Source organism: Rhopalosiphum maidis, chromosome 1 (assembly GCF_003676215.2).
Source record: "Rhopalosiphum maidis isolate BTI-1 chromosome 1, ASM367621v3, whole genome shotgun sequence".
Lineage (NCBI taxonomy): Eukaryota > Metazoa > Arthropoda > Insecta > Hemiptera > Aphididae > Rhopalosiphum > Rhopalosiphum maidis.
Window position 1 is genome coordinate 26,421,116 of NC_040877.1, and position 27,763 is coordinate 26,448,878.

Sequence of the window (27,763 nt, forward strand, 5' to 3'; positions counted from 1 at the left end):
TAACTAGCTGTTTGTTATTGGTAATTATGTATATATATATTATTAATTGTATTTTTATAATTTTTCAACTAACTAATAACTAGTGATCATTATTGGTCATTATTGATTTTTATTAATTTGTGTAAAAACGGTGGAATTAAAATTTTTCGGGTAAAGAAACGTAGGTACCGGTAGAATTTACAATTTTTTACAGGTAGTAAGAAATAATCAATGGAATTTACATGCGCCCATATAAATATTTGATGCAATGTGCGCAAATGCTGCAAATAATAATTGTCCATCATCGTCAATGTAATAATACAAAATAACATATACATTTTTTCACAGATTCCTCATTTTAGGACTAATAATACATGGGTTATGGGTACATATTATATGTTAAAATGCATTGTTATACGTATTAACAGTGTATTTGGTTCAGATATAATAATAATAAATAAAATACAATTCTAAAACTTGTTTAAAATTTATTTACATATTATAGTTATTAACTTTATGATAATAACAAAATATTTATAAATATATAAAAAAAAAATAATTAACACAGTAAAAATTATACCATAAATATATTATGATTATAATATTATGTGAGGCTCAGAGTAAAAATGGATTAGATAATTATAGACACTAAAGTTGCATTATTTTATAAATAACTCAATATATTCATTTTTTATTTAGAATTATTTAAATTAAAAGAATTGAATGAAAGTATTTTTTAAGAAATAAAGAACTATTATAGGTATATCAATGTAAATTTTGATTTTTTTTATGTATTTTTAAACACTATTTATAAACGATTGAAAAAATATAAAATAGTATGACTAATTTAGTTTCAGTAAATTAAATTCAGATAAATAATGTACAATTTACATTATGATAAAAAAAAATTCCATTTTCATTCTGTTCACCCCTCAAAATGCTGAGCAAAACAATTTTACGCTAAATATAAAAAATAATAAATACACAATAATAATAATAAAATATTTACAAGCACTTAATTACTAAGTAAAAATGCCAACGGGTGTTGTAAATCAGATGAAAATAGTATAATATACTACATATTATTATTGACTTGAGCATGTATTGATGTATTCATTTAAAATAAGGTGTTCGTTTACATGAAAGTACATGTTTCGCCTATACGAAACGCCGTGTCATAAATACAACTCGAACGAACATTAAGAATTTAATTTTTAGGTCACAAAAAATTTTGGTTTTACTAGATAATATAATTTGCTAAATTTGTAAATAAAACTTCAACCGTTATTACGAAGAACTGGCCAGTTTCATGACTACGTAACATTAAACTAAAATATTAAAATATATTAAATAATAACAAAATTATCTAGTTTTGATTGCTATCATTCAGTATTTAGATATATATTTACACAATTATAATTAAACTTAACATCATACGATTTAAAAGTGGAATAAAATAATAAATTGTCTAATAAGTTTTTTTTTACAGATTTGTCAATATAACAGTAATTTGTATATAAATAACTCTTACAAACCATTAATAAATATTTAAATGAAAAATATGTATGCATGTTGTATCCAAGTTTTTTCCATTGCTGATTTTAGATTAATTTAGCACCAATTAAAAAAATAAAACTATTTTCTTAATTCAAACGCAATACGAGAAAATAATAATAATAATAGTCAATTATATTATGTATACTACATATAATATTCTTAAACGTGTAAAAATGAAAATTTATATCTTTTTAAACATTAATTGTTATCAGCATCAACCGGGATATTATATGTTACATCAGAATTAAGTCAAAGAATTTTTTGGCGCGAGGCGATAATATGATGTTCAGAGATGGATGTAGTGTCGTGGTGGGTTGCCCTAGGTAGCTTTATGTTTAATAATCTAAATAAATTATGATAATATATATATAGAACATCAATTTACGACGATTGACTAGGTATATTAAACTTAGTTATATTGTATATTTTTGTTCATGTTGGGCTACTATAAATTAGAGCGTTACTATTACATTGATTGATTACGATTCAAGGCTGTATTTACGAATTGTCCATACAGCTGTAACAAAAACAATCGCTTAATAAACGAAAAAGAAAAAGAAATTTTCTTCTTGATGTTTGTGACGCAGAAAATTGTTTAATTAAAATTTCATATTTTGATTAGTTGATTTACTCTCGTGCTTTATACGTACTATTACTGATAATATTATCATAAATTACGGTAACAAATATCAAAATACAAAAAAAAGTATAATATTTACTATAGGAAATCGGTGAACGGGATCATGCTTACTGGATTAAAAAAAATGATGATTTAACGAAAAAATTCCATCCCTAAACATTTTGTACCCCGGCATAATAACCCCGTTAGTAACAAAGATCAATAAACATATAATATTTCTCTCTCCAATCTGGTGACACGGGTAAGTAAAAAGAAAAATGTTTTTCAACTATATTCCACCTCCATCAAAATTTTGCCTCGCTAACGTTATAATAAACACGCACCAACGATACTGATGATGCCGATGATAATGATAATTGAAAATAATGATGACGACGATCGAGTGATTTATGTACTAAAAATCGTGACGGCCGTCAACGACGTCGTAGTAGTGTGTATATGTATGTATATATATACCTAATATAATATAGATAGTAAATAATATTATTATTATTAATAGTAGTCGATTAGCTGTTTCGTCTGGTCTGCGCGGTGGTGGTGGCGGCTGCCGTTTTGGACGCGATCAGCTTGTTCAGCGCCACGATGCCGGCCAGCGAGTTGTGGATGTAACCGCCACCGGCGGCCACGGCGGCCGCGGCCACGCTGTGCTGGTGTGCCTGGACGGACATCATCTTTTGCGTCTCCCGCCTCACCTGGTACTTGTGCAACTGGAAACCGGCCACTACGACGGACACGATCGCCGAACCGGCGAACATGACGAACAGCGCGCCGAACCCGTGCACTGGCATGCATATGCCGTACACCACGTCCTCGCGGATCCGTCCCTGGAATATGGTCACCGCCTCGCTGTCCGTCTTGGTGTCCGGCGTGAACGCCAAGTCCGACTGCGATATGACGTCGTACAGCCCACTGACGCCCACGTCCGCGTTGCCCGCGTCCGACACGTTCATCGAACGCCGGCGCCGGCGCCTCTGCAGCTGCGCTACTCCCGCGGCCGTCTGTTCGCCCGCGGTCCCGTTGTTGGCAGACGTCGGTGTCGCGGCCGGCGGCTGATTGTTGTTGTTGTCGTCGTTGTCGCCGTCCGCCGACGGCTCGACCACGCCGTCGTCCAGGTTCCGCGGCCCGTGCGGGAAACCATCTCGATTCATTGTATCCTGAAAAAAATCGTTTTCATTTGAAATTGCGTCGATTAAATTTTTTTTTAAATTTATAATTAACGTTTGATCTCATATGTTAATATTTTTTATTGCAAATTTGTATAAAATGTATTTTTTTTTTTTTTAAATTGGTAGCTACTTTCATAAAAACCATAAACAATAAGTGAATAACTAAGATGATTTTAAATACTCTTTAAATGTGATAACATGCACAATATGCTCAAAAATTTCGAAATATGCGAATATTAAAAATACAATATAGAATTGTATCATATAGAACCTTTAAACCTCATACACACACGACGCAACATACATGTATAAAAATATATAGGTATATTTATTCAAATAAAGTCACCTGCTTATACTTTGGTGTTCTCAATGTAAAACTCAAATGGTTATTTTACAATAAACATAATTATTGGTAAAATAAAGAAAATATTAATTTTGATACCGTACCTTGTTTTGACCTGGTAATGGCTTGTTGTGACCGGTGGTATCGAATGGCGTGTGGATTTGCGCTTGGGCATTCGGCTGATCCGTGTTAACTACGACTGTTTGGACGTAGTCCAAACGATCGTTCTGTTGGTCCTTCCTATCTACTGGTCCGTACTGGAGTTGGTGTTGTTGGTGCTGCTGCTGCTGGTGAAGTAAATGTCCGGCCAATATCCGTTCGTCCGTTTGACAGTGGTCCAGGCAACCATGTCGACAGATCTCTACCTTGCACCGGATATGCACGCTAAGTGCATCCGGGAATTTGAAGGCGTGGAAGAATGCATAAGTGATGACGGATGCTCTTTCATCTGAAGTCCTAGCTTTCAGGAACCCGCTGATCATTTTTGGCCTTAACACACACCCCTGGTCGTCTGTCAGCTGTATGACGTGACCGCCACCGTCGGACGCTGCGCAAGATTTCACTCTCATGTCGAACTCGCCTGTGGAGGCATAACAATACAAAAGTTTATAACACCATTAAAGAGTTTTTATTTTTTTCTATTGTTAAACTACTAATAATACTATAATATGTTTATGTGGTTGTATCTTGTATGCTCTACGGCCGTAATATTTATATTTTAAGACACTTAACTATATATATACACGGAACGCACTTAGGACTGAAAAACTTATTTTATTTTTGGACAGCACTATATTGTAGATTTTGATTTCATTATTTTTTATTTAAAAAAATAATACATAAATAAACATAGATTCATTATTATTAAGGCCGAATATATCTAGCCTTAAGAAGATATATAAAAAAAAAAATGTTTTCTTTTTAGAGTTTAATGCTTTTGAATAGTTTTGATAATGTTTGAAAACATCGGTACTCCAATTAGTCCAATTTTATAACTACTTTAATTCATACATTTATTGTATTATAATGTTTAAATTTTAAATAAATCGGCAATTTCTAAAATTCTTCGTAAATTATATCGAAGGTATTGACACTATACATTCGGAGAGAGGTGATATCTACCCTTCAATGTTTTCTGATTATAATAATACGTCTTCCACAGTTTAGTAATCTACTATACTATATTTTATTTATTTATTTAAAAATTATATACTGTTTATACTTTTTTAGTATTATTTATTACCTCTATAATCATTGATGGCAACCACTAACGTTAACGTAGAACCCAAAGGAACTATACCGCTAACTGGTGGAGCCCACGGGCCTTTTCCATGTTGTATTTCCATCCAACAGTCGACGTTATCACCTGGTATTTCAAACAAAATTTATAAAATTGTATTAGGAATTATTATAATTATGCTAGTATCTATTTTATTTACAGATAAACAGTAGCGTGGTGAACATTTATGAACCATGATGTATAACATATATATTTAAGTGTCTACTCCTTCCCCCTTTCTCAAGGACACATCCATGAAATTTGTTCGGAAAAAAATTAAAGGAAATTAAATATAATACCTATACTTACTTATATTTTACTAACTTTTACCTGGGAATACTAAATTATAAGAGACTTTTTCTTATTTTATGTTAAAATTGATTTGGTTTAACAAAATTTACAATTTACCATATTTTTTTTATTTCCCACCATGATACCTAGGCATCACAATCCCCTTTCTTTTATCACGTCACTTTAGATATATAATAGAAGATTAATAATGCGAAAAACACATAGCATGATCCATTAATCACGATCACGAATCTGAGTGATTTAATTTTAAATAATTTCCAAAAACGGTTCTGAGTGAAGTTAAATTTACACAACGTTTATAAAAATAAAGATAAAATCATTCTTGCTTACAGATAAATACTACACACTAATATTTTCTTAATTTTATCGCTGTCCCTCACCTCTGAAGTCCAACTGTATAACATCCAAGTCGGCAATGACCATGGGTGGTTTGGACGCGGTCTTTTCGTAATCATTGTACCACTCGCACCGCAACCTCTTGGCCTCGTCCCAAACTTCCAGCAAGTCCTTATCGTACTGGACGACCACAGTATTCTCATAGAACTGACCGTTGAGGTCAGGCTTGGTACCGCACCGCGCGTACGCTATGCGGAACGTGAAAAATGTCTTTCCGGTGGACGGTGGCACGTACACGCAACGCGGGTCTGCGTATTGGCCCTTAGACGACACGATTCCTTCGAAGGGTTGAGTGAACTGCAAGTGCACGTCCATGTGATCCTTGCCACACATCACCTCTAAGGACTGGATCACCGGCATGCCATCGGGCCGCTCCAATGGCCAAATATCACTGGTACCGCCACCACCTCCACCTCCACCTACGCTTACAGCGTTTTGCACCAACTGGAAAACAAAATATAATTTCATCAGTGGATGAATGACCAGATTTAAGTATTTTGAGACTTAAATTGTAATAAAAAATGTGACCCCTATTCGTCAACAATTATGGAGCGTTTAGACGCTTTCCCCACAACACAAGTTATATAAAATAAAATAATAATTATAATTTAAAGTCTTAATCACTGAACTACATATGAATTGTTTGAAATTTGTTAATATAATATATATTATTGGTCTTAAAGATACATCATAAGTGACTAAGGCCCTTATTAGTTAGTATGTATTTACATTTATATTAAATTATATAATTCAGATGTTTTAAAAAATAAAAATAAGTTTCCTGTATCTCGTAGGTTTGATCTAAGGCTAGACTGATTTGTTCGGAGATGTGAAATTTTAGTTATCAGAAAACTGTGTGTTAGGTGAGTGTGATCTATTCGAAGTCGGTTAATCACTGTTTCTTCTTTTCTACAAAGTTCTAATTTTAAATTAAATCGTTTTTAATCAAATTAAGTTTAGTATCAAGATTAAGCCAATGTAAGTGTCATTTGTTAATAAAATACATTATAGGTAGATTAATTATTATATAGTAAAACTGTTCTTGCTTTTTTTATCTTTACATTTTTCCCTTTAAAACATAATTTTTATATATTTTTTTAATCGGATTCAACATATTTAATTTGATCATTATTAAAAATTTGTAGGGATAATTATTAGAAATTTGTGCCCAATGTGGTAATTTATTTAATATATGCAATTGTAGTTATCATATCAGAGGGATTCTATATACAAACAATACAACTACTATATCTGGTAATTCAAATAATTTGTAATAAAAACAAAGTTATTAGCGTATTAATACTAAAATAATAAATACAAGTAAAAGGTACATTCTAATATTTTGTATTGCTCCGTATTATACTACAACATATTATTAAATAAACGCTGTCTATATTTTTATTAAACTAATTAACGCAACTGGGGTACAAAGTAGACACTAATTTGATTAAAGAATATTTTATACAATTTATTAAATATGAATAATAAAATAATCTAGGTTAAATAAAACTTGAAGATTGCATATTTTAGTTTTTAAGTGCTTTAAAAAATATAAAATTACTGTCAAATTATGCTACGTATGCGGCAATAAAAAATAATTACATTATAAAATACGTCATGTTATGCTCTGTTTAATTATAATTATCGAAATTAGTATACTATAAATTAATTGTGAGTGACAATTAAATACCAAATAATAATTATATGAATTATTATATACAGTTTTATACATTAAAAATTCTCTTTTATTAATATTCGGTTGTTTATATTATTTTTGCACATCCCACTTGTATCAAAAGTGATAAAAAATATAGAACATCGTTGTCAGTATTTTTAAAAAATTATTAATTCAACACTGCGTTTAATTATTTATACTATAACATACATTTAAAAAACAAAAAATAACTCATTAATAAACTGCTGTATACAAAAAAACAAGGATGTTAATGGATAAGAAACTCTGATATAGTCTAATTTAATATAAAAACAAAGAATAATTAACTTTTATAGTATTATTGGTGGAATAAAATAATTTCATATGTTTTGTACCCTATAGGTACAGCAAGTATTAGCATATTTTACATATGAAGTACCAGCTATAATTTATTTAAAAACTCTTACGCTTCTGAATTACTTTTAGTGTTCACTATTTCAAGTGAAATAAAAATTTTATTATTAAAATGAGCATTTTTGTTTTCTATTACCATGAAAAGTTTGTATGTTAATATTGATAAATTTTAAATAGTTTATGCATTAGTTGTTATTGTTTTAATGTAAGCAAATTAATTTTAGTTCTCATGAAATACGAAGAAAAGATTTAAGTGACTATTATAGCGTATAACAATTAGTAATTTGTATCATCTGATTCATGTTAGTATTAGCTACGGGTATACCTACATAATATATTAGGTACGTATACGTTTCACGTACCAATATAAAAGAATATGATGAATAGATTTGATTATACATAAAGTAGAACAGGATTGTTTTGTAAAGGGAAAACGAATAATATACGAGTATGTGATCGATGAAAATGTGTGATTTGAATTTTAAAAAGTACCTATAATCGTAATACAATTCAATTTTATGTTGGCGATAATGGAATGTACAAAATAGATCATTGATCGAAATAAAATTTCACTTAGATATAAATAATATTGTAAAACCATGTCCACGCGTTAAACATTTACCTATATAATATACATATTAATCTTCATAAGTGATAAGTGAAAGAAATGTTTTAACATTTTTTACAATATAGTAGGTACCTTATTTCTTTTTATGTTAAATTGTCAACATTTTTTAATATTTTCTATTTTAAACTTTACAATTTAAAAAGAAATTAAGTGTTAAATAAAAAAAGAATAATATATTTAATGCATAATTTAATTAGAGATATTTATAATAGTTATTAATCATCTTAAGATCAATATTATAGTGCGGTTTAAGATGACGTTTAAATTAATTTTTTTTTCATTTTACTCTCATATATATTATTATTATTGGGTTTGAACTGATATTTAGATACTAAAAGTACATGCAATATATTATATTGTATATAACTATAGCTGTGATCAAATATCATCATCATATTTCCATTAATTATAAGTAGTTGCTAGTAATAGTACTTACTCAAGTAGATAAATAAAAATGTCCAAACATTTTTATGTTTTTATTACAATGCGTATATGATTTATAAAAATAAGTTACTCATACTCAATTACATTTAATCGTTCATTAACCTCAACTTCTAGATTCACTGACAACTAAAGTATATTAAATGCATCTATATATAGTCTACAAAAATGAGTAAGGTATATAATAAAATGTATTTATTTTTTATTTTTATTATAATATTAAAGTATTAAATGTAAGTAATTTAAATTAATTTAAATATGTGTTAATTGTTTGATAGGTACTTAGGTCGATTTTAAAATACAGGTAACTCTAATTAATTTATAGTATTTCTAAATGTAATGATTTTTTTTTGTTATTAAATTCGCTGATAAGAACTTTATTACGTATAGGTAATATTAACCTTTATATGAGCATGGCATTTTGAAATACAATACGCTTGTAATTAAATAAAACTTCGACATTATGAAATTTAAAAAAAGTCACACAACTATACAAAACATCACCATTAAAATAATTTAAAAATCTAATAAAATATATAAAATTGTGAAGTGTTAAGCAGGTGTATAATAATATGGTTAGTTTACAAACTAAACTCGTTGTAAAAAATCATTGTTTAATTTAAAATAAATATTTTCTATGGAGTTTATATCCAATTAAAGGTAAATACATTAGTGATTTTGTAATGTTTGTAATATCTATTATTTAGTTTATTGTTCATTTTGATTATGTTTTAAATCGGATAGAGCCATTATTTTATGGATACTTCTTGAGATTGAACCAGTGGCAGATTTAAAGGTTCAAAATGTTCAAATAAAGTCGACAAATCCATAAGAGGGGCGTACAATATTATCAGTAACAAACTTGCACTCATTTTACAAAATCGTTTGCTTCGATCGCGAGAAATAATGAATAACCAATATCATTTTTATAGTAACAAATCTTTAAATTAAAAAATAAAACAAAATTAATAATAAGTTTATACAATTAAATAAAAAATTATATTTGAGAACCTCTACGAGATTTAGCCTTAGAAAACTTATTGATAAGATCATATCAATGTGTTATTATACCACTTCATACTCAATTGAAAGTAAGGCTAAATTGATTTGATTGTTCGATTTTGAATTATAGTTGAACGAAGATATTTTTTTAATTTTCTTAGTATACTCATAAAGTCATAAGTCATTGTTCTTTAGCATTCACACTTCTAATGGGCAATGTTAAAAATATTTTTTAAAGAGTTTCCATTAGGGGCAATATATCAGACAATAAATGTTTAATAATAAATGCCAAATAACTTAATATATCATCTGTGCTTCCTGATCCTTTTGAATCTACAAAATTAGTACGCAGTAGTGTCGATTATACTATAATTATAAATAATGTTATTTGATCAATATGGTAGTTATAATGTAGAATAACTTGGATTTACATATATAAGTTATTACTTTATTAGTTCAATCTTTTCTACTTTTGAAGAATTCCTATATATTTAAATTATTTTATTATTAAAACAATAGTAAATTAATATTCCAGTTTTCAATATACATAATATGTATTATATTATTATTTTTTAGTCAAAATTAACTTTATAATTTAGGGTGGCGTAATTTAGGAGGGGCCTTGTCGGTATTTGCAGACTATACGGTTGTTAAATCCACCACTGGATTGAACACATTTTTGTTATTGTTTTAGCTTAGGTCACAGTGTCTTCATCTCTAAAATGTATATAGAAATGTATGTATGTAAAATGTAATGTATGGATAGAAAGATATGTACATCGACTACATCGGCACATCGCCGTTCGTCGTCCAATAAATTTATTTTATTTTGTTAAATACAACTGTGAAATTCGTACGATTTGGTAATAATGCACAATAATACAATTTTACCGTCAATAAACACCGTACAAAATCGTATTTTACCCGTAAATTTGTGTAATTTAAAAAATGATAGTAAAAAAATGTATAATTATTTATAACTACGAGAAAAGTACGTCAATTATAAATATTGAAAAATTCGATTTTACACGTTTATCGATGGTACTTATCTCTTTTAACCTGTATGTCTAGGTAGAAAAATATCAATGATGTGTACACATATTATAAACATGGTTTTTGTGTTTATTAGGTACTGAATATATCCTGTACAAAATTAACGGTCTTCTAGTATATGTATATAGAAAACAATATCATTAACCATACAGTTTAAAATTAAATACTTAATATATTATACTATTATTACTACCTCATTATAAATTTCTTTATGAATTAAAAACGAAATACGGTTTTTTAAGCACTATGATTTTGATTCTAGTCTTTAGTAAAATACTAAATGTATAATCTTGTTTCGATTTATACATTTGACTGATATATATTCGTTCCGGTGAGTTAATACATAATGACGTTTTAAAGTACGAAAAAATTGTGTATAATTATAAATATTAGATATTTTATATTGCACAGCGTGTCGAATACAATTTTATTAGGTATTATATATTATTTCTATATACTATTATATACCTTTAATATACTATACAGTATACATATTATACTATTATATCCTATTCACATTTATAATTTAGAGAGATTATAGAGATAATAATATCATCTATAATATTTTGTAGACATATCATAATATTATAATAATACATAATATATTAATAATTATTTTTAAAAATATTCAAATATATACTATTATTATCATTTCAATAATAAAATTATCAAATCGGTTTTCTAATGAAAATATTTGAATAAATCGCGTTCATAACATTTTCTAGAAACACGCATATGTACTAACACTGTAGGTTATTGAATTTCTTTGACTATTATACGCAGTTTAAGTATATCATTATTGGAAAATTAGCCCATAAAAAAAAACCAGTAGTCGGTGTCTTGGTTTCAAGCGTATTAAATCATTAATACTATATATACATTTATATATTGTGTATAATATGTATATACATAAATATATACCAATTGAATGCTAAATAATACATCGCGCGTGTGCAGCTTGCATTCTTCGTATACTTAGCGAGTTCATATAATTGGCAAACGTTAATTATTAATAACTGGAAAAGAAAGCTGACAATTTGTATTCGTTTGGAATGTGCAACAAGTGTGCGTATTAAACGTGTATACAATAATCATTGTATATTGGTATTATCGTGTAAGATTCGTTTACGAACGAATCGATCGAGAAATATTTTTTAAAATGCGACCGTTAAAAAGTCTATCTCGAACGGCCGGAACAGCGTATATGTAACAACTTGCATATAGCAGATGGGCATATCGTTTTTCCGCCGGGGCATTATATAAGTATATCTGTACGTATAACTACAGTGTTTGTCGTAGGTACCGAAAAAATATTTCAACCTAATAAAGTCGTATAGTTTATTCTCTCCGTGGTGTGTGAATCATATAAGTGGAAGCTTAACGCGCACGGTATTGACGGCCACAACTTGTACGGAACAAATGTATTTTTATAATAGGTATAATATCTTATACATATAGTGAAGAGAAAAAAAAAGAAGAAAAAAAACATAATACAGAATATACGTATATTACAGTCATTGCTCAATATAGGGAGCACACGAAAACCAGTTGTGTGTGTTTCATTCAAAACCAACGGTACACCAGTTTAGGTAACCAGTAAAGCACGTGACTTGAACCGCCTGCTTATGACCTCACAAGAAGGAGGAGATCAACCCTATGTCCATTGACTAACCTAACTGAAGACAATGGTCACAAAATTTAATTATCAACGTACACTGATGGAACGTATCGTCGTATCTGGTATATTATGTTTCTATGTGTCCGTTATTGTTGCGATTATCAGGATATTACGTGATTCGCAGTGGCCGATAATATCTCAAAATGGCTATATTAAAATAACGTAATTTTATAATAATATGATTGTTGAAAATTATTACCGTTGTCTCTACAATATATAGTAATACTTATATAAATTATATATATATTATATAATTGAATGTAATTGTCATCGTCTGCGTGTGACTACTTCAGTGAACGACTACAGACGATTTTTGTCGAGATATTATTTTATCGTGAAACCGTCCCAATAACCGTTTTGCGAAACAAAAGACAGAAAATTGCGCGTGTGTACTACATAATATGGTACGCACGAAATATACAGTCGAGCGCAATTATTATTGTTTTAATACGTTATTCGCCGTTGATTGGTTGGGGGGGAGGATGGCAGAGAGACGACCTATAACTATGATAATGGATATATATATGGGCATTATCAAGTTAAAAAGTTAAAGGTGAGGTACTTTAACTTTATAAAACGAGTTACTTTGTTTTAGTGACTTCAAATATTAATAATTATTTAAAATTTGTTCCATGATGTACAGTTATAACTAACCCACATAGCAAAATAAAATTTTTTAAATATATATAAAAACAAAATTAAAATATTTTATTTTGTTCATCATCACAATATTTTAAAATGTTTTAGTTAGATTTTATTTCAAATATATGGTAATTAAATATTTTGAAGATAACTCAACAATATTTTCAATTAAATATTTTACAAAAAACCTTACTCAAATATTAATATTAATTTTTTCAAATTGCTATGTGGGAATCAGTTGATTCATTTTATATTTATCAAGTTAATTTTTTCTAGTATGACTTCTGTTAAAAGAGTCAACATAAAAAGCCTTCCTTTCTGTTAACTACTTTTGTATGTTATGTTTATGTTTGAATACATTTTATTTGTGTATACATTTATAACGGTATGATACGACGGACGATCAAGACAAGCGGGCACGAAAATAATAATATAATTCAATATTATGTACTACGCTGATGACTTTACGAATAGGCACGCATCATACTATATATTATTTAGCGTACGGTTGGTGGTAAGACCTATAATAGTTCATATAGATATCTATATATTATTATTACCTATACCTACCATCAAACCGTAGAAGTATTGAATATCGCGGCGTAATCGGTTGTTCGAAATCAGATATCATCTTATTATATTATTACTATTAGTATTACTATATGTATCATAGAAAAGCAACGGCGAAGAGGAAACGAGTGCCGAGCGAACAATAACGCCTGGGCGTATATAACCTGCCGAATGATATAGTGTAATTATATTATTAAAACTCGCCGTGTCCTAGAACTTGAAAAAAAAAACCAGTAATATAAAAAAAAAAATATTTATGTAAATTTAGATATTATGTATTTATGTTAAACGTCGTCCACCTGTTTTTTCCTACCTACCACTGCTGTTTTATAAAACAATATTATTACGCTATTTTAATGGGACGCGTCTCGTTTCACGGACATACCTACCAGTTTCAAAAGTTATTAAGTGCGTGTATGCGCAGATGAGCTCGTCCACACACAAATATTATGTATATACGCGCGTGTTAGGGTCCTTCGGTTGGCGTGTCAGTGGCGTGTGTGTCTTTGACCCGGCGTGACATTTCGACTATTTGGCGCAAGACCTACAAGACCTACCTACTCACGGAAAACATCGCCGGGTCGCGCTCGACGGTGGCGCACCGTTGTTTACACAAAACATCGTATAATAATTATTATAACGGGCGATTTCGGTTAATATTTTGCCCGGAAATGTTATATTTTAATATAATATAGTGATAGACCCGTTTTTATACCATACCCAAAATACGTACTTACGGTAAAAAAAAATCCGTCCCGAAAACGCATATGACTATATTATATTCATTCACTATAATATGAAAGTAGATATATAAAATATACATTAACAGGTCGTATACCTTATATCTATATATATATATATATATATATCTATATATATATATATATATATATATATATATATAAATCCCGTTCAAGTACACCTATCCATATATATATATAATTGATTGTTATAGAACAAAATACTCCGAATAAAATTCTGTTTTTAAATATAGAATAAAAAATGTATGTTATCATTCAAAAAAGTAAAATACTTTAAAAATTATTAACTTAAGTTAGGTAATATTAAAAAAAAAATAGTTAAAGATATAATTAAAAAAAAAAATATGTTATTTTGTAACAATTTAAAATATTATATTTTTATTTTCAAAAACTGTGTTTTCTAAAATAATGAGTGTTTTATGTCAAATGGATCACTCCGTATATACATTATATGTCCGGGTAAGATGTATGTATGTGTAATGCATGTGGCGTGTACACCAACTATAGAATCTAGATGACTAGATAATAAATACCTATGTAGGAACATATTATATATAGTGTACCTATACTATACAGAGTACAATATTATATTAGATCCATCTCTAAACGTATTATACGTGACTTATTTTTCACAATCAGCTAAAAAAGGCTAATAAACTAAAAGCTAAAAGTTTTTTTAACACAACGAATTTTAGTATGCGTATTAGAAGTAAATTTATAACAATACCTATTTGATTTTTCTGAATAAATTATTTATGTATATCTATATATTATTCACTTTAAAAAGTAAAAATTATTTTATCTATATATTTTTTTTAGTAAAAGGTTTCTGTTATACTATCATTAAGTTGCAGGTGGACTAGCCTCTTCGATTTGCTCAAACAGTCTATTCATTATTTGTATATGATCTTATTATTATTTATTATACTTAGTAAGTATAATTTTATGAATTAAAGTTGTACGTAAAATATTATTCAAATAATAATTATGTTAAATTAACTTAAAAAATATTGTTTTGATGGTGGATAAGTCCCCGTAAGTCTGGGCTCTCTCGATCTTCACCTCGTCTGATACTGATCAAAAGATGATTTTTAAAATATATATTTGATGAAAACAATAAAAATGAGTATTTGGCCAAAAATTTCCACCCAGACAATACACTTGAAGAGATTCAAAACAGACTGTTTTTCATGCTAAAACTATTTTTATTTTAACGAACTAAATACTGATCGATCAAATTTATTACGTGATAAAAATATTGAAAACAAGTTTGAGTTTCTTAACTTATTTTATTTAAATCCTTATAAAATTTTAAACAAATTTTTTCAACTGTTTAAATTCAATTTGTTGAAAATGGACGTTTTAACAATTTATTGTTGGTAGTTAAATTTTGTCATTTTTATATATTCAACTACTAATCAAACATTTTCAGATAAATAAATGAAAAAAGTTGTTTGTATGATTTTTTTTTGTAAGTGTTTAAACGTTCAATCCGATTTCAATACATTATAAAAATTCATGAATTTAACAGCTTAATTTTTGTGCCTAAATATTAAAAATGTAATATAATATTTTTCATAAGTTGATACTACAGAAATTAAAAAAAAAGAAATGCACATTTTAATAAACTATGGGTGTCAACAATAATTGTCCACTATCCTTAATAATTTCCGGTTGTTAATTGACCTAGATTCATAAAAAAAGTTTCATTTCATAATATATTATTTATTTTAGTATTAATATTAATATTTTGAAGCTTCCAAGGTATTCGGTGATGTAAAAATCTAAAGACCCTATTGATAGTCCATGTGATATATCTTGAAGGTTCATCATTCTACCCTTCAACCCAAGTCCTATTTCGTTGTATTACATTTCTCGAAAACACATATCTTTGGTTTATTTTACATGTTTACAACAATAATATGTTGTAAAAGCCTCGAGATTCTTAGTATATTTCCTGTAGTACTGCGATGTAAGGTACCTTTATACATATGACGCGCTGCAGTCGTGCGACGTTTCAGTTTGATAATAATGTATATATAATAATATAATATTGTCGCATTTAAAACAATAACAACAACAACAACGACAACGAAATAATAATAAATCGTGCACTTGAAGGTAACGGTTGATGATAAGTATGACATCGATATTAATGCACACACGATGATATTATAGTTTAATAATATAATATATATCACATCATATGGGTACTTACAGAAAATGTGAGGATCCACCAAGCGGTCCATGCGGCGGCAGTCTTGTCGCCCATCTCTAGCATCATTCTGCAAACAAAATAAAAATAACGAAAATTAAGAATAACGTTTAAAAACAGCGGCATAGGTATAATCATCGTGATAATATATTATCGCTATTATATTTTTCTTTTTTTAAATGGCACAACCGTCAAACGGACAGCTGAGCGCGAGTGCTGCACGAGGCGGCGGCGATGGTATTAATGTATTATAGATACACGTGCGCGCACATAATATACCTAGTAATATCCACGTATACTGTGGTTATCATACTGGTAAATCTACGCGAGTGAATAATATAAAATAAATTGTTTTATATTATAATATGATATTACGTGTTACATACATTTAGATTTTAGGGTTATTACATTTTAAGAATTTTATGTTTATGAAATATATAGTTAATTTGAAAAATTAAAAAAATGTAAATTAAAAAAAAAAAACACCAAATAATGTTTGAATATTGATCATATTTTAATTATACTTAGAAAAATATAGAATATTATTAAAAATATATTTATTGTACGAAATAAAGATAGACCGTTAATGATCTAGAAGTATTCTATATACATTTATAATAAAAAATTTAAATACAATTACATAAATTCATAACGTTAAGTCACAAACTCATAATGTCGTTATATAATTTAACTATTTTAAGACTAAAATAAAAAATGGTTGATGTTTGATTTTATGTATATATTATTTGACATATGTAACGTATTTTTGTTTGATAATTATTTTAAATTATAATATATGTAAAAAAATTATAATAGTGTTATTATCAGTTTTTATAATGTGGGTAATTATACTTTATACTAATATGCAAAAACTCAATAGTAGGAACTGAAATACATTTATATAAATTACAATCCTTAAAGCCTTGTTTTGATTCAAAAATTAAACTAACAAAAAGTAGAGTTAAAGACCCAATTGATGGATGAGATAACTAATTACTATAATTTACAACTTATAACATAGCTAATTTCCAAATCACGACGTTGACATAAATCATTCATTAACAATGTTTACTATTTGTAATAACTATAATCATCTATATCAGATTAAGTTTGAAAAAAAAACGTTCATCGGTATAATTGACATTTACAATTTCGAAATATATCAAATTCTAGTCCCTAAATATATTTATTGCGTTCCATCGTCATTCGCTCGCACTCACTTACAAATATTATAACAGTGTATACAATACAATACGACGTGTCCACAATAAAAGTAATAATAATAATATAATACGCGGCCGTACCGTCGCGCGCGGATTTGTTGCACTCGTTAAAAACAGATAATCGTAAAAACCGTGAGCTCGCGCGGCCGGTCATTTCGACGGCCGCGACAGTGACGGCGACGACGACGATTGTTTCCCCTCGTCCCGTGACAGTCCGCCACGCCGTGGTCGGTCGGTCGGTCGCCGTGCCGAGTATATATTATTATTATTACCTATAAACATATTATGAGGTACAGCCGCGCGAGCCGTACGGGTTAGACGACGGCGGCGGCAACGGCGGATATGGCGCGCGAGACGTTTTTAACTGTAAAAGAGATAAAAGAAATAAAAAAATAATAATAATAAATGTATATATATATATAGAAAAAAATCGCGTAGACGTTATGGGTCGGAAGTTGCGGCGGTGGCGGAGGGTATTCACACGACACTGACACCTGCGCGCGTACGGTGCTCGAGCGCGGGGGACGGGGCCGGCGGGGATGGCGACAGCCGTAATACGTGCCATCAGTACGTAATTAAGTCCGTGTCCAGCCCGTCTGCAGTGCTGCATATACACCGCTCGTTCCCGGAATCGTTTGTACGACGATATTATAACCACGAGCTCGCGGTTTTTTTTCCCATTTTTTTTTTTTTATATATAATTATTTTTTTTTTCATTTCTATATAACAACGTTCATAATATAATAATATATATTTAAAAAAACTACTGACAAACCCTATTGGTTGAGAACTATTTATTTTCCCTATTTTTATGTATACTTCTAAAATACATACAATATACGCACGTATTATATATTCTATACATATGTAGGTAGGTTAGGCTAGGTTAGGTGGCCAAGTTGGGCTAGGTTATAATACGAATCTATTCACCGTTCTATCGTAAAATTTAATAATATGCGTCAAGAGATATATTATATCGAGATAGAACCACGCGTGGAAAACCACGTCCGGCCAAAGTCATTTACAAATTACAAAATACACATAGGTACCTACTACCTAGGTATATTATATACGTATTTATATAATATTGTGCTCACTCTCTGCACTGTTACACGCATAAATGCATATATTATTGTTATGGGACGCGGTATATATTAATATATTATACATAATTTATACTCGTTGACGATCGCTCCAACCAATATATGTTTATTAAATAACCTAACATACCACGGACGCACACATTAGATATACCCATAGGTAATTAATATAAATTAAGTATTAACCAACCAAACGGACGTTGAACATCGTCGGATATTTATGGTGTCCACATGAGCTATATATCATAACTTGTGTATATGGGTGTATACAACAGTCGACAACCCGCAGTCGTCTAGCACTTTGTACATTTTTACTACGGATCAGTGCCAATTTTTTCTCTATAGATTTGTAATCAGGTTTTACGACCGTTAATATTATATACCGATGTTAATTTATTCCAAGAATTTTCGTTTAAACAGTTTGTATAATCTAATATGTATCAATGTATCATACTAATACATCGAATTTGTCACGAATGATTTTGCGCTAATATACGCAGCATTATAATTCTAATAGAAAGCGACTCAAAGCGACTTGTCCAGAAAACTACTGGCAATATTATATTATAGATTAAGTAAGGAACAAACGTATATTATTAATTAATTTTATGTTTTTATACTGTATTCTACGGATATAGGCGTGTAAACTATAAATAATACTTAATTTGTGTTTAATACGTATATAATACGACAATGGATTTTTTGAATAAATCGAATTAATCACCCATAATTTTCATACTACTATAATAATTACCTAATAAGTTTATAAAAATCATTAATCATTATTATATTGCTCATTGATTAAGTGATAAATTATTATTGAATATCATTGCAGTTATAAATCTATAAAACTAATTCTTTCATACATCTATGTTTGTATTAAGGTAAGTATTTTTGCTTATACAATTTTCATTAATGTTAACATGAAAATATATGAATTTTTTTTAGAAATAAAATATCGTAAAAAAATAATTCTGTTAAATATCCCCTGAATACTGAAAACGAGATTTCGATCAAATTACTACTTATCTAATGAAAATTTGAATAAAATGTTTAATATTGTTTAATTGAGGACTGCAAATTAGGAATATAGTTTTTAACAAGATATATTTAAAAAAAATATGTATTATATAATCAATATTATATGATTTGAATGTAATATACAATGTACCTACCTATAAATGTTATTAAACATTAATTTTTTTTTATTTTTAAAAAACCTTTTTCACGTTTATACAGATTAGAGTAGGTTAACTTTGTGCGGCCGTGTCGGAATTTGTGTGAATAAAAAAATGTGAGAATAATATATCAAAGTACACTTTGAATGAGCGTATACCAATGTCTATGAGTGATTTTTAGAGCATAAATGTTTATATTATTCCGTATTGTCCATATAATCCATATATAGAGTATATTCTAGGCCAACAAATCTGCCCACGCTCATCTCGGCGTTATTATACAATACGAAAACCTAATAATTAATCAGTTTGATTTTTTTCTGTGCACAAAACGACATGACGTAGGCCACCAAGCACAATAATACGTATTACGTATGTCAGACAAGTATCTGCGTTTAGGAATCACTGCACACCTTATTGATTCCGCAGTAGAAACAATTGTCGATAATTTGATTTTTACAACATGTGTCCGTTCCGCGGATATATGTTTATAACGGGCCTAGTTAAGACGTTGCAAGAAGCGTCGATATAATTAATCTAACATCGATACTCCGTCGTAACAATGTGTGTGAACCACACACACATATATTACAAGTGTCAGAAGTCAATATTATAACTTTTCGATCGCCTTGGCTGACATTCGGCGGGTAGCGAAATTGTTTACTCATCACGTGGGTAGCATACATTATGTAGGTGATTGATCACACGGAAACGTAGTATTATATTATGATATTATACGAGCGTGTATGATCTGCAAACAGACAAACAGCGTGTTATAACTCGAAAACGGAGGAAGAAATAAAACGGTTGGCCATAAAACCACATTTATCAATTATCATTATAATACCGCCGGGATAGGAGGTCGTCAGGTTATTTTTAGTCTTTTACAACTGTGGGCTGCGGTAGTTTTGAGATCGTCTAATATTATTTTATTTTATTGCAATATAACAACGTACCTTGTCGGAACCTCATTCGCGGAAATAACTCGATAACGCGCGCACGGTCTGCAACTTGCAGTCAATGGATCGGCCGTATATCCGGTATATGCCGTGTCGCGAATAACTGCTATTATGTAGGTACCTGCAATGTATAATAATATGTGCATCGCTGACGTGGTGCAGGAGACATATGGGCGTATTATTATTATTGTTTTTATGTCCGTCATCGTGTGTACCTACAACAATCTTTCTGTCATGTGATTTACTTTCGTTGACCGCTGATGTCTGCCGTGAAAAATTAAATTAATGGTTCGGCCAGAAAAAAAGAGAAGACCAATAATAATAATACGTCTGTGCAGCGACGAAGGAACTCGTGTATGATAAGGACGAAGACATATTATATAGTACGAGAAGAACTGAGGAAACGAGGAACGGGTTTTCGCGCAGCCTCCGTTTTAAGCACGTCGGATAAATTATTAAATCCGCTAAAGATTCTCGGAAAAAAAACGATGTGCGTGCGGAAACGAGTCGCTCTTCACAAGGCGTGTCGCGCGATAATGCAGTGCGCGGCATCAATGAGAAGCGTTTATCCTGCAAAAAAAGAAAACGATACATATGTGCGCGTGTATAGGATATAATACTTATAGGTAGATAAGGTATATATCCAGATAATATAATATGAGGACTTTATTTTTTTTCCGTCGACAAATTATGGTTTTCTTCGACGATAATATTTTTATTTTGTCATTCATTTTAATCGGATTATACGTATACTGACACATCAATACGCGATATCGGATATACCCGTCTTCTATGTATATATATATATATATATATAATATACGTATACATAAGCATTGTTTATTTCGTTTCGTTTTTCATTTGTGCGGCGTATCGACCTACTTTCAGTGGTCGTATGTATACGCTGTACATGATGTGTATGATGTACGCGTATAGAGCTCCCGTCGGTCGGTATCGGTCGGTCGGTCCGTAGTCGGCCGCACAAATCGCGCACAGCAGCGGCGGGTCCCCATTGTTCGCCCGTGGGCTCATTGTCAGATCCGTCCTGGATTTAATGGATTTTAACATTGCTGTCACGTCGCGACAATGCGCCTGTTTAATAATAACAATAATACATAGTACCTAGTATGGCTTATATATATGTATAAATGTATATACACGAGTTTGATCCAGCCGGACGTAGAATCGTGCTGCGAGACCGTCAGGCGCGGAGTCGGCACACGAAAAGTACGTATGTAGACACATAACTTATATATCTATACACTAACCTACACTATATATTATAATGAAAACACGCGTGTTACGTTCATGTAAATGTACACATGAACACGAATAAAATCGGTGCGAGAATGAGCACGGCACGGCCGAGATTATGTTTTTGGAAGGGCTCTCGTTCGATTTTAAATTTTGTGATTGGAATGATATTAATATGATTATAGGTAATGAATTAGTTTTACAGTGATTTGAGTAGATAATTTTTAACCTCGACGTGCTTACCGTCCACCTTTGTTTTTGGTATACAACGAAACACAGTGAGTAGATCGTTGTACTCTATTTTATGATTTTGCTACGTAACAACTGTCGAAAAGACGGTCCAGTTTACGACGCATAATAATATTATATAATGTTCATCGCCCGAAAGTTGATTGATGAATGGTTAGAACAATAGTTATGATCTCCCTTTCCAATATCCGGATATATCTACGTCGCGAGACAAGTTAAATTTCTGGCCGCGCATCGTGGTAAAGTTGTGCTTCCGGCAGTGGCGTATAATGGTTTAACTGTGCGGCTGCAGGTGACGTCATCCCAACAGCACGCGTGTTTGTAACACTAGACACATACATATTATAATATTATTTGGAAAGCGTGCCCATCAGTCGGTCAAATTCCGGACATTCTTAAAATCAGTATCGGACCTGTTATGAATTTCAAATTAACTGGCGGCTGTGGACCGTCTACAGTTCTTACGCGTGCGTTCTTGCGCGCCCATGAGCTATATGCAGCACCGGGCGTGTGCTGCACATAATATTATAATGTGGTGGTGTGCGTGGGGCACATTGCGTACGGGAAGGGGGCCCCGGGGCTGACATTATCAAACCTGTCTGATGTCCTAACCGGATTATAGGAGACAGCATTTTTTTTATTTATTTTTTTTTTACCGAATCCGAAAATACCTAAACTCCCCACCGGAACTCTTATTAATAGACGGATAATACTTATTTTCTTCTCTCGTGTATATTTCGTCGTCACCGTCGAATATAATACATATACATACTACATACATGTTTATATACAAATTCAATTGGACAATTTAATGCTAAGGTACAATCTCTCCATGATCACTTTTTTTTCCACTCAACACACCACACATTCAATAGTCTTCTACGCCTTATTTTTCTAGCCATGCACCTATAATATTGACAACAACAACAACAACAGCAACAATGAAAATCGTTCACGTCGAGTGAGGTATGAGTTTTATTCATTCATTTTACGTATTGAACTCACAGAACCATATAATATTAGATTATACTACATGTATATATTGTCGGAAATAATTAGTCGAAGCGTATTAAATATTATAGAAATTACGCGCTTTATGCTCTGAAAACATCTCACCGGACACGTGTGTGCGTGTCTGCGAGTGTAAGTAAGCGCGCGCATATGTATGACTAATAAGTGGACTCGGAAATGATTACAAGACTGGCAGAAAGTTTTGTGCGTACGGGTTACCGCTGGCTGGTCGTAGGTATTATAGCAAACGTACATAATACATGGTCGATTTTTTCTTTCGTATATTTTTCGTCGGCGTGCACCTATACGCCTCAGGCGGATCAGGTAAGTTGATTTAGGTCAGGTGGCACACACACAAACATACACACGTACAGTGGCGATTGAGATGGTGAGGAGCGGCAGCGGCAACGAGTGCGACGGCAGTGGGAGAATTATTGGCCTACGAAAGCGTCGCGGGGCGCGCGAGTCTGTATGGCGATCACCGCGGCGGGAGCATCTATAGCCTTGACCCAACGGCATTCTACAACCCGTGAGCCGGCCTGGGCCGGAAGAGAGGTGACCACAGACAGGGCATCGACTCTCTGCACGCACACACACATACACACACACAAATACACACACGCGCAAACACACACGCTCACACACACAATGCTGACGATACATACGCTATATAGAGTTTTCCCACGGCGCGGCGCACCCTTCAAGAAGACGTGAAGCATGATATATCTGCGCCACAGCTGCTATACAGGTGTACATGGTGGGAGATATTATGAGTTTGGCAAACTATTAAAAACTCGTTTTTCTTTTCTTATGAATTCCGCCGTTATTATTGCAAAGCGACAAAATATTACGGCTATTGTTGTTATTCATTATTTTCCATATTATCAAATGCACACGCGTGATGCCAAATAAGCAACAGCGATAATATAATATTGGGTACTGATATTATAAGCCCTTTACTTGCTGAGGTTATGGTTGTTGTTAATTATATCTATTTAAACCCATTTTTTCGGGTGCAAGGTGGTAAAAAAAGTGTTTTTTCGAAATCCGGTTGATTGCTTTATCTTGTAGGAATGGAAAATATAAAAATTACAATTGCTTGCAATCGTCGAATATGTATATACAACTTAAATGCTTTGCATTAGGGGGGGGAGGTCCTCTAATGCACTCGTGGGACGTCATTTTATCCGAAAGAAATCGTGTGTATAATTCTATATGACGTTTCAATAGTGTACAGAGTACTACTACTATACCACTACTACTACTACTACTACTACTACTACTACTACTACTACTACTACTACTACTACTACTACTAACGAGGTTCACGCAATTGACTTGTAATTTGTAAATAAAATATTAAGTGTAATGACCGTATATACTCTGGTACACAAAGTGGGTTGGATCGTATATGTGTGGTTAACCGCAATGGTCAATTTAGAAGGATTAACTATAATATAACATAATGGTTTGTCGTTCGAGGTTTGCTGAAATTTAAGTTTAAAAGCGCTGTAGCGTGTAAACTACATTATTTCCTCGTTAATCCGTTTATTTTCGATGATACGCTTTGATATCGATCGATAGTATATTTTAACGAGTTTCGACGTTGCTGCAGCAGTATTCAAATAACTGGATAATTTATATAATACACGAAACCGATATTGTTGTGCGAGTTCGAATATTATTTATTATTGTGAAATAAAGTTTCATATTTTTGATTTCATTTTAATTTTGGATATAAGTATACACCGATAAGTAATACCGTGAGAGTTTATAAACATAATACATAATATTATGTGGGTGGTAATGGAAATGCATTTATGATCATTGAAACCGCAGTCAATTAACCAGTATTGCTATACAGCGTAAATCACATAAATCATAAAATCACACTATAACTTTAGGTCGTGTTCTAATAATAATAATAAAAAAATATATCCGTGTTATTCGAATCGCTGTAGTTGATATCCGGCAACGCGTTACTTCAGAGTACAGAGATTACAAACGTGTAACGGAATGCGTATACAATAAAAGTAACACGCCAATTAGTCGTGTGTCTATTAGTGGCCAGTATATCGTTGTGTATATAATATAATTTAATATAAAATATGATATTATGATACCGATGCAACAGTTTTACTAGTGGGTATCCAATGTAGTTCGGAGAAGAGCACACGTTATTTTGCGATTTTATACAGTACTGTAATGATATTATTATAATGCAATTGGAAAGAAAATATTAACAATTTATTGTCCCGCGGCGAACGAAACGTATGCTGCTGAGTGAAACCTCGCGATCCACACACGGTAGGCGTACAATATATGTATCTAGTATACATAGGTATGGGAGTATTGTAATGATAATAAAATAATTATTAAATATAACGGAACTGCAAAGTTTGTCCGGTCTTCTTGAAATCGTGTGCGGTATTTATCCAAAAATAGAGAGTGACAAAAATTGGCCCCCGATTGCTGTGGCTCCGCTGTCGGGGGAGTTGACCGCGGTCAACGTCGCGGAGATTGATGCGAAACGAGATTGGGAAATTTCTGAAAATCATATTGTAAGTTGATTAAACAGTGGTCCTTCGTCGGTACCCCCAAACAGACAATCGTCACGTGGTGTTATACAGCAGTTGAAAATTATCGGTATCTGCGGTATACGCACCGCGCGGCGTCAACGTATGAAGCATTGAGAGCCAAGAAAAATATATAGACGGAACGAGGTCACGAACGTTACAGTCGGGCAGAATGAATCGAAAACAACGTCAAACGAGAAGACGAAAATCGGCGTGCGATAATAACATATTATAATAATGTTAACCGTGGTTTACCGCGCGTACCTAGTTCATATTATTTATAATGTCGTGTTTGCGCAGTAGTCCGACCCGTCGGGCTCAGCTTACGTTTCGTATACCTGTATAACATCTATAGGAGCACATCGCCCTTCTTTTGGACGTGTGCAAATATATATTATTATTATCATCATCGTCATCATCAAACGTATGTTAGATTATAGATTTATCATCGTGAGCCAGAGGCCTCAAAAAACCGTACTTTTGTGCCGGACTCGAGGACACCCCCATTTAACGGCGGCGGCGGCGGTGGATGAGGGGGTACTCTATACAACTCACTCTCTCACTCTCTCTCTCTCTCTCTCTCTGCAGTATTTAATATCTATAGATCTGTACACATCTATAATAAACATATACTATATATTATAAACGATATGTGCCCGGCGGCCGCGATAATTGATGACGTAGCTTCGCCGCCGCAATCAATGATTTTTATTTTATTTTTTCTAACTATTGTTTCACTCGTAGCCAATGAATTACCTATCTATATATTATCTATTGCAGGGTTCGTTTTACTTATCATAATAATATAGGTTTACGATAATATACAATTTATTATATAATGTGTTTTCGGCAACACCGACTATTTGTCAACTTACGATTCAAGCCGGTAATACAGTTACGACGACGGTGTTGACGTCGGTGATATCGTATCCGGTGTGTAAGCGGTATAAGCGGCGACTAACTCTAACGAAGCTGATTGCTGTGCCTCGATCAAACGTTTATTCGGCCGCCGAAAACGATCATATTCCTCGTGTCACGTGTGCAGTGTATCGGCTTTTCGTTTAGTGGTTTTCCGCACGTCGCCGGTCGCACATTACTGGCGCGTGTGTGGGCTGCGGCTGCGATGACAATCACACGGAAAGCGCCCCGGAAGACCGCAGGAGGGAAAAAATCGAAACGATCCCAAAATCGCGCGCCCGACGCGGTGGATGTCGATGACGAAAAATCGGAATCCCAACAGAAAAAATTTCTCGTACACTGCGCAGAATTTCCTATATACCTAATATTATGTAATAAATTGATAGTGCGGATCGTTTTTCGTAGACGGAAAATCGATAGTTATATATTTATGATAATATACAATACGTCAGTGCAGTATTTACGCGTACGTACAATATAATATTACTGTGGTAGCAGCGCGGACACCTGTGCGGCGCACGTATTTCGTAGACCCGCGGAGACACACTACTTACTACCGGCGGCC

The 27,763-nt window shown here is 31.8% G+C and overlaps 1 protein-coding gene across 1 annotated transcript; it reads right to left on the bottom strand.

Moving 5' to 3' along the window:
- Window positions 1-785: 785 nt before the first annotated feature.
- Window positions 786-27,763, bottom strand: LOC113548551. Its single transcript, XM_026949493.1, has 6 exons — window positions 27,156-27,763; window positions 16,734-16,800; window positions 5,657-6,116; window positions 4,929-5,051; window positions 3,790-4,265; window positions 786-3,330 (listed from the first exon to the last, which is right to left on the bottom strand). Exons 2-6 carry the CDS (start codon window positions 16,797-16,799, stop codon window positions 2,683-2,685), a joined length of 1,773 nt encoding a protein of 590 aa, XP_026805294.1. The 5' UTR covers window position 16,800; window positions 27,156-27,763; the 3' UTR covers window positions 786-2,682.

Bases quoted from the DNA above. Each gene is read 5' to 3' on its own strand.
- LOC113548551 (XM_026949493.1), bottom strand. From the start codon at position 16,799: ATGATGCTAGAGATGGGCGACAAGACTGCCGCCGCATGGACCGCTTGG. The intron at 6,117-16,733 runs GTAAGTACCCAT...TTTGTTTTCCAG, and splicing joins GGTGGATCCTCACATTTTCT to TTGGTGCAAAACGCTGTAAG. The intron at 5,052-5,656 runs GTGAGGGACAGC...TTGAAATACCAG, and splicing joins TATACAGTTGGACTTCAGAG to GTGATAACGTCGACTGTTGG.